General features: G+C 43.6%; 1 protein-coding gene across 1 annotated transcript in view; it reads right to left on the reverse strand.

Annotated features, from left to right (window-relative positions):
• The window catches only part of LOC119404524 (dedicator of cytokinesis protein 7), a 58571-nt gene that overhangs the window by 38318 nt on the left and 6574 nt on the right, over nt 1-13679 (reverse strand). Inside the window, exons 6-19 of the mRNA XM_037671055.2 lie at nt 12033-12118; nt 10979-11045; nt 10696-10845; nt 10006-10068; nt 9723-9894; nt 8127-8147; nt 7579-7706; nt 7382-7475; nt 6783-7066; nt 6084-6154; nt 4685-4829; nt 4095-4283; nt 2903-3178; nt 993-1181 (exon numbers count right to left, since the gene is read on the reverse strand). Coding sequence (XP_037526983.1) covers nt 993-1181; nt 2903-3178; nt 4095-4283; nt 4685-4829; nt 6084-6154; nt 6783-7066; nt 7382-7475; nt 7579-7706; nt 8127-8147; nt 9723-9894; nt 10006-10068; nt 10696-10845; nt 10979-11045; nt 12033-12118 — 1935 coding nt within the window. The remainder of the gene's footprint in view (nt 1-992; nt 1182-2902; nt 3179-4094; nt 4284-4684; nt 4830-6083; nt 6155-6782; nt 7067-7381; nt 7476-7578; nt 7707-8126; nt 8148-9722; nt 9895-10005; nt 10069-10695; nt 10846-10978; nt 11046-12032; nt 12119-13679) is intronic.

Consider the following 13679-nt stretch of genomic DNA (forward strand, 5'->3'; position numbering starts at 1 on the left):
CGAGCGATACTTCACTGGCCGGTGACTGCGCTTGCTACGGTTCTCTTCATCCATGATGAAAATAAATACGCGAGAGAAACGTTCAGCTGCGCAGCTCTATGAAACACGGACCCTGCAAGCAGGCTTCACAACACGCAAGGCGTGCAGCGGCCAATGGCGGCCCCCGATCCGTACCATGTGATTTAAAAGCCAGTTGCAGCGCTCGAAAAGCGCGGCAAAAGCATGCTTTCTTTATTGTTTCTTGTGCTTCTGTAGCACGGGAAACCGTGGTTATTTGAAGATCTTATTTGAAGCGAGGCGCTAGAAGACGTCACACTTTCGGTCAAGATTAACAGCCACCTTGTGCTCTTTAGACGCAATTTTAACGCATTTCCAGTTGAGTCTCGACCTTGATTTTTATGTTTGGAACAGCAGAGATACTAATCTTAACAAAACAGGTGAAAACAAAAAATCGTGTTTTTCGACCCGCATCTCCCCTTAAAACTCAGGACAGCAATGCCGATGTTGCTGAACGCAAATAAAAATCTCCTGACGTTGTAAATTAGTTTATTTCACAAAAGCAAAAGAAAAAAAAAGATGTGCAGGAAATTTCTCTAAAGGAAACAGTCATATGTGAAAAGCATTAGCTGCTCATTTCATGCATCAGTAACATTAAGCCCGCAGTTTCCAATATTAAGCAAGCATTAGCCAGAACTAGTATTACATGTCCACGGGCCTTTCACTTTTCACTTGAAATTTTAACCCTGAAAATGCTGTTTTTATGTGAACCCGAAAGCTTCTTCTAAAACCGGACTTTACTTTCCATATTGGCAAACGGAAATATTTACGAAAAGAGGGAAGGAAAAGGACAAAATGCTTTGCATTAATTAAAGAAATGTGTTGAAGACTCACAGCTATGCTAGCACATGAGTGACAACCAATCATTTACTACTTAAAGGAAAGGAAAAGCCCCCATCTTCACAGTAAGCCATGACCAAAGAGGAAGAGCTCACTGAAAGAGGCACAGAACATGCTGGATGCCCTGCTGGGCTGCATGCTGAGCCAGGAAAAGGAGGCGAGGGTCCATCACTGGTAGGCGATGGCAAGTACGGCTCGGGATGTGGCAAGGTGCACTGGTACTGGATGTACGTGGCCAGCAAGGCATTCCTTCCATGAATGTCGTTGCGATCGTCCAAGAGCTTCTGCATCAGAGAACAAACAAAAAGTGAAGATACGTCACTCCGTTACCCAATGATGTTGTTTATGTTATGACATTCATTCCGCAGAAAATAACCAGCGTTGGCTCATTTGGACAGTGACATACACGCCTCCTTGAAATTACATCTGCACTTGAGTTGCAATTGAGTGGTTACCGTCATTACTTGATTCTAATGCGACACGAATTGTAACACACGCCTAATTTTTTCATACGGCAAAAAAAAAAAAAATGCAGTGCTTTTGACGGTCCCAATACACAACTTTTCTTGTAAGAGAGAAAGCAACAATTGGTTCTCACTTGAATCTCACATTCGATTCTGCCCATGGTATATTGCCAAAGCATTTATCAACTATGTTGGTGCCAATGGCTACCGAAGCTGCAGCTACCATGTAGATTGTAGAACTGCTCTAGTCAGTACATCGTAAGTCCCGTTTCTAGCATGGTTTGTTCACGTTATAGTGAACATTGCATTGAATTACAACAACTTTGAATGCCAGTGACAGCAAACTGCAACTACTACGTACTGCAGTTTTGGTGTCATACTATTTTGTAGTGCACATGACATCATCAGAAAGCTTTTTCGAAAGAAGAGTGGCATAAAATTGAGTAAATGCGATAACTGTGTGGCCAGTTAATAAAGTTGCCTCAATGCCTTAATGAGAAACCCTGCATACCTGTGCCACGTCATTATGTCGGGGGATCGTATCAGAGACCACAGCAACCTCAGCTGACGGCTCTTTCTTAATCCCCCTTTCATGCACACTCGACAAGATACTTTACAAAAGACAGTGAAAACTCTCAAGGTGCTATGGACAAGTGCCAAACATGCCATGCTATATACAGTTGAACCCCTTTATAAGAGACACTGATATAAGAGACACGTGGGGTATAAGGCACCAGTGTGCTACATGAAAGTAAGGGTTGATAGGAAAATGCATAACTTAGTACCCTGCTTATAAGAGACACCTCATATAACAGGCAAGAATTTCTCCCCCATGCGTGCCTCTTATAAAGGGGTTCAACTGTAGTCCAATTTCAATTTAACAAACACGGATATGACAAAGTAAACTCTATTGCCCATGTTTTATTTCACTGGAGTATTTTATCCTGCTACTATAATGAAACGGTAAACATGGAAGCTGATGTGATGTTACCTATTGCAAGGAAAATTCATTTGCATGGGCTGAAAATGTGCGTTCTGGCAACAACAATGTCAAATGCAGTCACCAGCAGATTTGTGATCTGCCCTGCTTTCCTCAATTGTGCACTTATGTGTCACTTGCCGTTTACCACGACTTTTCCATAGAACATACACATACTAATTGGAAATACAATTTTGAATGCTGTACAGCGTGTTGCTAAATTTTTAGGTTATTCCCTGCGTGCATGATGCTGCAGACTTTGTAGCAATGACATGGCACCAAACTGCAACTTCACCAGTTGAACGGCCTGCAAGCAGCACTCAAAGCACAATTCACATTGCCATGAATCCACACATTAAGAAAGTACTCAAGCATAATCTGTGACCTGACTTCCCTGCTAAATTCTTCATATTTTCTGAGCAAGCTAGTAGTACACGCTAAAATATGGTACTTGCCATTTCACAAAACATTTACACCTCGTGGATATTTAGAGAGCTTATTCACTTGAAAGAAACTACAATACACCCACTGCCACGCAATAGCATCGTACAATAGCACTCACCACCACTGAATCGGCAACAGCGGCCAGCGCATGGAACGCAGCCTGCCCTAGGTTGAATGGCTGGCCGCCGAGACGGGGCGGCTGCACAAGAAGCCGGACGAGTGCGTCCAGAATGGTAGGCAGAAAACGAACGAGTGGACCCGGTTTGCATTTCACAAGCTCCATTAGGCTAGCTCGGAGCATCGTCTCTGCCGTCTCGCCGTTGAGAAGACGCTGCGGCACGTGGCCGCACTCGACAGCCGTGCAGAGTTGGAAAAACCGGTCTAGGTGTTCGTCCTGGGAGAGACCAAAGAGTAACCAATTTGAGGTACTCCTGCAGAAACAAGTTATGCAAAGTACACCACATACAGCTTGTAACATTTTCTTAATGAAAGGGTCATCACTAAGGCAAGTTTGATGTATTTTTAGGCAATAAGCGAGCATTTATTGGTCAGGGGCCTGCTCATAAAGTTCACATACTAAGTGATGTCAGCGCACAAGGACAATGTTCCATGTTCACCACCATGGCTACAAGTGACACTTGCTAGAGCTCCCAAGGTTACACCTACATAATTATACATGCTAGACAAGACAGACAGAATACAATTTCAATCTAAAGATGCCCATCTCGAAAACGTTTTCACTGGTCGGGTTTCTTTCAGTATGACGACATAATAAGGCAAAAAGTGCAAAAGCAGGACTACATTAGACGCAACTCACCTAGTCATCTGTTTCCCTAGTTTAATTTTTGCGCTCTTCCCCACAATAAATCGTCACTAACTTTCATAGTTGAGAGCTCTAACAACAAAACTGGGTGAAGACATCTTCCCCAGCAACCACTTGAAGCTACGCATGCTGCCCCACTTCAGCTGCACTTCTCTACACCAAGCGATGACAAGCATCACAGTCAGGAGAATTTCCCACGTCAAACACCATTTTGCTGTCGATTTCTCTGATATGTACAAGTGGCTGGTCACAACTCATACAAAATGCTGGTTGTTTAAAGGTATCAAAGAGAACGAAGACGACTCACTGCACAAAGCCAAGAAACAAGAAATGTGATAGTTTATGCTCTCTGACCAAGTACAGTGCAGAAGGAAAACGGCTTAGCTAAGCAGTATGTATAGTGGTACATATAGCTAAGTAAGTGCGATTTTACACACCATATACTGCAATGCACTCAAGCAGTAGACGAATGACGTCACTTATGTACCTGCGGATGGACGGTGGAGACTGGCTGCAAGGAAATGTCAAAGAGCCCTTTGTGATTGTCGACCCACTTGGTGTTGGGAATCTGTATGCTAGGCGTGAGGAACGAGTAGCTGGCTGGAGGATGGTCCAGCATCACTGGCAGCAACTGGTCTCCCGTTTGCAGCTGTCCATCGTGGTACAGTGGCAGCCACTGTGGGAAACGGGCAATAGTTGCACCGTCACAGGCTGTTCAACCGTATTGTTTCCTAACATCACAATGTCTACACGCAACTTTAGCCTACTGGTTAGCGCATTAGCACTGCCAACGTGAAAAATCGTTGCATGATAACAGCACGTACTGATATGTTCTGCATCTTCAGCATCTTCTTATGCACTGCCTGTTGAAATACAGTAATAGCCAGACACTTGGAATAGGCTCCATGCTGTCAAATAAGCAGGCTATAATAAAGGTCAAGTGCAACTGTAATATTATAAAGATTATCATATCAAGTTCAATGAGGGCTTCTCCACGTGCTGCGTGGACTTGTTGCCCATCAACCCACACACGTGTGCTGCCGATACCTCCATGATGCGACGTTATGACAAACTCACAGTGTAGCCAATGGGAGTTTCCGTTGGCATCGTCTGCTCCACCTTGCGCTGACAGCTTATGTGGTAAAACGTGAAGAACAGGTGATGCCGGTCTGTGAGCTTGGCCGGCAATTTCACTTTGATCTCATCGTGGAAGTCTGGAGACCTGAATGAATGAATGACAGAAATGTTCATGTCGAGAATACCGCTTTCACGTGGGGAATGCTACCTTTTTATAACCTGCATGTCCGTTATGTACGATAACAAAAAAAAAGGCCCTTTTTGTTCTTCATAAATCCGCGGTATTGTAAAAGCAAATTGTTGTAGCCCATTTCGAGACCTGTTTGTGTTGTTAATAGGAAACCAGTGGTGTTCTTCCAATGACTGTGCAGAGACAAAGACCTTGGGCCCTGTTCATAGCTGAGGAGTCATGAAGAACCTCCCGGCCTCATCCTCAAGGGTATGCCTCAATGTTCTCAGTACAAACCGCCGCTTTCACCACTTTGTTCTTCCATGTCACAAACTTGTTTCCTGGCTGTTTTTTGAAACAGCAGGACTAGCACTGCATAAAGGAAAAGAGAATGTTCTAACCAAGATTTATTTTTAAATACCCGACGTTTCAAAGCCTGACCGACTTCTTTTTACCCCCAATCGGGCAGGTATCTGCCGATTGTGTACCTTTGACTAGCATTGCATTCATTCAACCCAGGGCCGTAATTAAGGGGGGGTTGAGGGGGCTCTGACACCCCCCGAAATTTTTTCATGCTTGAACTTTTCGGGTGACACTAAAATACTTGCACGCCTTCACAGCGACCACCAGTTGCCAAAGTTGGCCGTTCTGCACACAAATACCCCCCGAAAAAAATTCCTGGGTACGGCCCTGATTCAACCACAATCTCCACCATACATGGAGGAGTTATTTTGAATGTTTGCTCAAAGTGCGGCTCACATTTTACTTCACACAAACAAAGTGCTCCCATGAATGTGACACGAAGCTATGATATGGCATATGCACATCAACTTAGTGAGGCACAAAGACATATATATATATATATATGCAACTGCCATTGTTTGGTGGTAGCTCACAAACATCATAATATGCACATCTAGAAACACATATAGTTAATCCTTGGGTAGGCTCCTAAATTTAATTTCCTCAGGAATTCAGTAATAGAGATTAGAACCAACAAAGGCAACATTTAAAGTGAAGGAAAGAGCTGATGAGAGCTATTTCAGTAAATGACATACTACTTTATGCACATTATTTTTGTGATAGCACAGTGGACTTGCTACCTTGCGAATGCATCTGAATATCCCAATATGCAGGTCATCATAATAGTTGCATGCGAAGTACAATTCTGTGCACACTAGTACTTCATTCCTATGAAATTAATGGAGGGAAGAGCTGCTGCGTCCTTACTTGTTATGATATGTCACTGTTGTGTAGACTTCGGTGACAAATTCAGGACAGCTTGATTTACCAAAGAGCACCTGCAAAGTAACAAATGATGATACAGATGCCGTGCCCAGTAGAAGTTTGCAGATGCAGAGCTCCTCTACAGCAAATGTTTGCGTTAATGCTAATTGTGTTGACATTACGTGACGATCATTGTAGATACTGTGCAACGTTATGCAGGTGCCATATTAATGTTATGCGAGCAATAACATTGCTCGTACTGAAGCGATACATAATTTCTTGAACAAAATGAATGATTATCACGGTGTCGTATTCAAGCATTTCCACACCTGTGATTGCTTTCATCTCAATTTCAATACTGAGGCCCTGTTGGTCTCATGGTGCAGTTAGAATTGTGAATAGGGGTGCACATACTGAGGAGTATGAAATGTAACACTTGCAGAGTGTCTACACACTCTAGAAAGACACAATCAAGTGCACCTCCAAATCAAGATATTCACCGTCCTTCGAAGATGAATTTGCAAAGGAGCCAAGATTTCAGCAGTCACAAGGCACAAATATATAAACTGCACAGGAAATCGATAATCATTTAAAATATGACAGCAGCAGGCAATCCACTCTGTCCGCACTTTCCGTGCAATCTGTCTCTCATCTCAGCTCAACGTGGGTTCTATTTTCAGTGCGAATAAAACAGACACTCACAGGAAGGGCACAAGTGATTTCGTCTTCTCCGCAGAGGAGCTGCACGCGGCAAGCAATGTTGCGCGCGGAGCCCGGCCGGCCGGCAAAGTTGAGCGAGCGTGGGTAGATGTAGAGAAGGTTCCGGTAGAGGTACTCTGGCCTGAGGACATCGCGCAAAGGGAACTCGAGCATCTCCTTCGTTGGACGGCCCTTCTCATCGGGATATGGATGAAGACGTGCCAACTCGGGACTCAGGCAGTACCGCACCTCCTCCGCGCATGGCGATATGTCCAGGCGCAGAGTGCCTGACGAGAAGCGTACAAGTGGTATCTAACAACTGTCACATGTCGGAGCTAGATAAATGGTCTATACTTCAATCTTGTTATAACAAAATTGTAGCCAACATGAACATACCCTCAACATATGCGACCGTCTTTACAATCATATTTTATTTTGTGCCTTACACTGGAGAGAGATTTTATGGAGTGCCATGCATGTTGCGAGAGGTAAAAAAAAACATGGCGTAAGAAACTAAAGCTCATGAAGGCCAAGAAAAAAGAACAATGCCTCAGATGAAGATATGTTAAAGCCTAAGGTGCAACTAAGCTTAGGCAGTATACCTGGGATGCTTTTGAGTCTTTTCAGCATTGAGCCCGACCGCTTGAGATCTATGAGGAACTTGTAGAGATCTTCATCTCTCAGTCTATCACTTTCCTGCAACAAAAACAGATGAGAACAACTCGTAATTACAGAAATACAGGAAACAACAAAAAAAAAATAAAACACATATTCTAGCCTGAAGCATTGGGCAACTCGCCTGCTTGAAAAAGCTCGACACGGTGAGAGTAACTGGGCGAAAAGTGTCGAGACTGTTGGCAAAGTCGTCGGGGGACCAGCTACGACGCTTTTCAGACCCAGCCCGTCGTTCCAGTGAGCCACGACGACCTGAAAGCATTTAAATAACCTGTTCATAACTACGCCTTTTTTTTTTTTAACGAGCTACAACTTCTTGACAAATGCATGCTAACTTGCAGCTGCATGCTAAAGCAGTACAAGAGCAAAGCAGCACTCTTAACACATCCACAGCAGGCAGACACCACACACCATACAATAGCTCATAAACATTATTTAACATGGTTACACGACGACAACGATGTTTCATGAAACTTCACAATGTAGTTATATACAGAGCATGCAATGCACGAAGGAAAATGTTAATATTGTGCAAACTAACCGTAGCATGAAAGTTAAGCAGTTGCAAGTTAACATGTGTTTATTGATAGTCAAACAACACGAGAACAAAATGTCACCAATCAAACAAATGCATTGGCCATCACACTCCATACTACCAAATGATGAACTTACCAACAACAATTCCAAGGTTTGCTTGATAAATAGACACAAGAGCATATTACTAAAAAGTGCATACAATATAGCCTCCAAAGTGCAATAAACATGTCTATATTCAATGAAAAACAAAAGTTCAATAAATAATACAAGGGGTTTTGAATGAAACTGCTACTGTATAGACAATCACTGTAAGATGACACTTAAGGGGGGACACTGCTCTTAAAATTTTTTTCTCATTTCTTGATCGATTTTTTGATCGATTTTGATGATACTTGGTGAGTTTGTGTATATTTGTGTGCTGATTTCAAATATGCAATTATTTTTCTATTATAACCGGTAGTGTTTAAAATACAATATATTTCATGTGCCTTTTGGGAAGGAAGATTTTTTTTTTTAACAGAGAGAGTTACAAAGTAAATCAGCATATCACAATAACCTGTAATCAGAACTGAGTGCAACGAAACAAAAACTGATGTTCTAAGCCCATTAGAACAAAAGTTATGGTGTGTTGAACATTCGCGAAGGAAATCGCTGCTTGAAATTGACGCACTCGTGAATGTTCAGCATATTGTAACTTTTGTTCTAATGGGCTTAGAACATCTATTTTTGTTTCTTTGCACTCAGTTCTGATTACAGGTTATTGTGATACACTGACTTACTTTGTAACTCTCTTTGTTGAAAAAAAATCTGCCTCCCCAAAAGGCACATGAAATATTTTGTATTTTAGGAACTACTGGTTATACTAGAAAAGTAATTGTATATTTGAAATCAGCGCACAAATATACATAAACACACCAAGTATCATCAAAATCGATCAAGAAATGAGAAAAAAATTTTAAGAGCAGTGTCCCCCCTTAAAAGCGGTCTTAACCACAATGACACATATTTGTAAAGTGTGCTTACCATGTAACAACTTGTACCCTTCATGTATATATATACTACATAAACCTGTACTACTGAAAAAAATTACACCATCTTCCCGTAGGGAACCCTGAGTAGTACGCGAAGCAGCGTGGGGTCGACGCAAGTTCCTATTAGTTTCAGTTCGTCGTTTCCGTAAGTTGAGGTTCGTAGCTACCATTATATTTACCATTTGGTTTTCATGGTAACTACTACCAAACTGGGAGCGAAGCGAGCACCTGTAACCCTTCGCAGTATCGCGCGCGGAGCCGCAGGTTCGTTGCGCAATCCCAGAGAGGAGAGGAGCTTCGGAGAGGAGAGGAGGAATGCCGGAGAGGAGAAGCGTCGGAGAGGAGACATGGAGAGGAGGGGGAGGAGCATGCGCATGCGCAGTGGGGGTGTGGACGCCGCACAGCAGAGGGAGGGAGTGACATAGCCCCGACCATAAGCTGCTTCGCATCTAAAAGTAGATTAAATTACACTAAATTAAACCAGCTAAATGTTTACTTCACGTTGGAAGATTTACTACGAGCAGTGATGTGCCGAACCATCTTTTCAACAGACAAGGCTTTTTCAAAACCACACAAACTGCGTGTAACGTACACTTCAAGGCAGTTGTTGACAGTGCAAGAGAGAGTAGACTGCTTAGTCTAACAACTCAGCCGTAATTTGCACCAGCAAACATTACTTGTTGATCTGCAAGGTGCTCACCCAAGGTGTTGTTTGAGCCAATGCTGTCTCGATCGCTGCCACTATCCTTGTCGAGGCTGTTGACCCCCGTCAACACATTGAGCAGGTAGACTGCCGTCCAGGCAAATGGCATGCGGTACTTGCCAAGGCGTTTGCACGTAGCCAGAGCATTGGCACGGACTTTTTCTTTGTTCTGCATCCATTGCATTTTTTAGGTCAACATTAGTAAGGAAGGCAGGGATGGTGGTTAAAGAACAAAAATCCCATCCAACTAAAAAAAAGATCATTCTTTTTTCAGATTTACCTTTTCATCTTTCATGTAAGGCTCTGCGCATTCATTGATATCTCCTTGCAGCACTTTCTCGAGCTGAAAACAAACAGAGACAACCTTGTTTCATATCATGCACCGAATGAACACCGAGCAGGCAAAATGTAAAAAGTAGGCATGATGACCGAAAAAATCCAGTACACCCTTGCAAAGAAAAAGATGTGAACATGTAGGATGAAAACACAACTGAATTGAGCATTAAATCCCAAAATAGTAAATATCTCAAATGTTAGTAATCAGCTGGATAGAAGCACTAACACTCCAAGACAGTAAAAACAGGAATTCACAGCCGCCACTATTGCCAGTAATCTACCTAACTTAGCTATCATGGTTACCTATTGTCACTGCTGTAAGAAGCCTAACTTAATGCCCAGTCAGGCCTTTCTTACAAATCACACCCTTACACTGTTATTATCCTACGCTACATCATTTCACATTAAAGATATGTCGGGAAGGTGCAAAGTATGAACTAATGCCTTTTTTTTCCAGCTCAGTGATCGATAGTAGCAAAGCGTAACACAGAAAAAACGATAAGCCAATAATCTTGGTGTTCCATTAAGCGCTATATTAAAGTGCTATATTAAAACGAATATAACAGGCAGCAACTATTAGCTCAGACACACAACATTCAAGCACATGCTCAAGTGTTAACAGGTTATTTCTTACTTTGATGACCAGAAACAGGTCAGTCGACGGGTACGTGATGTTGAAGATGCAAGATCGACAGAGCGTCGAGATGTCATGGTAAGGAATGTGGTCAGAGAGCATCCTCTTCATAGGTTCAGAGTTCATGTCAAAGTAGAAGTTCTCCGACACCTGAGACCGTGTAGGACAAAAGAAACCACACGTGAAGTTTGGCACGTTCGGCAAACCAAACAAGCACAGCAAACTGGCGCGACCAGAAGCACACAGGAAAAGAGAGAGTTTCGAGGTTATGGACGTAGCTCACCTTTTTCTTTTCTTTGGCATCGTAAATGGCCATGCTACCAAAGATTGGCTCAACCTCCAGCTCAAGTCTTTAAAGAACAAAGACAAACATGCAGTGAGGCCAAGCACTGAGGCATAAAGGCACAGAACACAAAACCAAGAGCACAATATGCGCAGTAAGACTAGCAATACCTTTAATACGACTGAAAGAAAAATGTATCTATAAACATGATTATTGCACAGATTACATTTAACAAGCAGTATTCAAATATGGCACCCACTAGGCTCCACAGTGTAACAACCAAAATCTACATTCGTACCCTGCAAACCTGCAAACAAAAGGCCCGGCGACTGACAAGTGAAACTTCTTTGCCAACAGAATTTAATTTGTAAAACTTAACGAAACATTTACAAAATCACAAATACAAATTCAAAACTTTTTAAAAGTTTGTCAGTTGAAAGGTATCAGCACCTTTTTAAAGTGCCACTGTTTCCAAGATGCAATCACAGAAATACCGAGCAGCATTCTTGGCTAATATATCTTTAACAAAAACTTTTGTAGATGCAATAACTTTCATATGACTCAACACTAGATATGGAGGCATATTTTGCTGGCCGACAGCATCCTTGGTGCTGAGCCAAGGTCATCATCCAGAAAAGTGGTTGCTTGTGAATGCCATCAGGGTTCATTATTTTCAAGGTAAGCAGAAAGACAAGCACTTTGACTAAAATTTTGGCACTGGAGCCATTGCATAGTTAATGTGCAATGGCTCTCCCCATACTGCCACTTCTATGAGTAATGTGCACGTTACAACTTATTACATTCAGGAGTTGCATGTGACTGCTAGACAGCCAATGAATATTAATTTTCTATGAGAGAATATATGAACGTATGTATTTTGCACTTTCCTGAAGACACACTACCCATTACAGAAACATTTCACCAATCTATATGCAAAGCTGCGAATGAAAGCCTAAAGTCAGGCTAGTAGAAATCACAGCCAGTAATGCTACAGCAGTGAAAAGTTGCAACCATAAAGTGTAAATAGCAAACACTTTGATGGGAGACAACCTACTTGAGAGCCAGACATCGAACCAGAATCCGGTGAGCCATATGTTCTCGTGGTGGCTCGGCAGGCAAACGTCTTTCAATGATTTCCTCCTATGAGTAAATAAGTTACCTTCGAGCATTCACTTGCAGGTAACACACACACACACAAACATAGAGATACAGTCAAACCTCGATATATCGAACATGGACATATCGAATTATTGCCTATATCGAACGGTTCCTATATCACGTGGGAAATCGCATGCATTTTTAATTTTTTATTTCGAACGAAGTTTGACGTATAATGGATATATCGAACTCGGCCACCCCAAACCGCCCGCGCTCCGTTGACAGGCGGCGAGCTTTCCCGCCGCGCTCCGTTGACAGGCGGCGAGCTTTCCCGCAACTCTCGAAAATAGCGGTAGCGCGGTGGGCGTTTACGACTGCTGCACACATCGATGGCGCCGAGTGCGCCACTTGAACGTAGCGGCATACGCACGCCGCAGCCTTGCAGCAATGACGCACTGCACTTGTTGCACCAGCTCCTCCTTGATAGTATCGCCAGGCATCCGTCGCATCGGTCGTTGTTGTGCTCGTGTGTTAGGCCTGCTGCGCGTTGTGGTGTGTGTAGCGATGGCTGCAGACGCGAAGAAACGGACGACCCTGACTTTTGCAGCAAAACTGGAAGCAATCCAGGCTGAAGGCGTGGGATTCAGACCTGGTGCGTCAGGGACGGAAGGTATGCCTTATCGTCGATAACTGCACGGCACACCACACCGATGCCCAGCTGAGCAACATCGAAGTGGTATTTCTGCCGCCCAACACCACTTCGAAGCTCCAACCGTTGGACCAGGGCATTATCCGCACATTTAAGTCTATCTACAAGCGTCGGCGGATCGACATTTTGCTTGTAAGACTCCGGATGGGCCAAGATCTGAAGATCGATCTTTTGGGCGCCATCCAAATGCTCAAGGCGTCGTGGGAAAACGTCAAGCAGTCGACGATAGCCAACTGCTTTCGGCATGCGGGCTTCGGTGGACGCACTGACGAAGCATCAGTGGAAGAATCCGAGGAAGCTGAGTTGGCATGCGCAGATGAAGAAAGCGAGCTCGCCGAAACGTGGAGCAAGCTGGAGAGCTTTGTTGGTGCGGAGCCGCAAAGCATGTGCATCGAAGACTTCGTTGGAGGTGACGACAGCACTGGTACAACGGTGGAGCTAACGGATGTAGAGATCGTCGCCGAAGCTACCGCTGAGCAGCCGAATGAAGACGCTGCCGAGGTGGATCCCGCAAGTGCTGATGGTGCCCCGCTCCCGACATCAGCTGAGGTCGTAGCCGCTTTGGCCCTTGCGCGTCGCCACTGCAGCGCGATTGAAGGCACCGGCCTTTCACTTGTGGATCGCCTGGACTATGTTGAGGACGCAGTCGTCAAACACGCCATTGCCAACAAAAAGCAGGCTACTCTTTTTCAGTATTTTAAGCCAACACAATAAATGCTTTGTTTGAATCTTCAAGTGAGTATTTACTGCACCATGATTGGTTCGTTGGTTGTTTTCCACAAGTTCTTGACGCATTTTTTACGTGATTTTTTATATCGAATTCTGGATATATCGAACTATTTCGCGATCGCCGTGCCGTTCGATATATCGAGGTTCGACTGTACTTGAGCTTTT

The sequence above is a fragment of the Rhipicephalus sanguineus genome, chromosome 9, assembly GCF_013339695.2.
Source record: "Rhipicephalus sanguineus isolate Rsan-2018 chromosome 9, BIME_Rsan_1.4, whole genome shotgun sequence".
In the NCBI taxonomy this organism is placed as follows: Eukaryota; Metazoa; Arthropoda; class Arachnida; order Ixodida; family Ixodidae; genus Rhipicephalus; species Rhipicephalus sanguineus.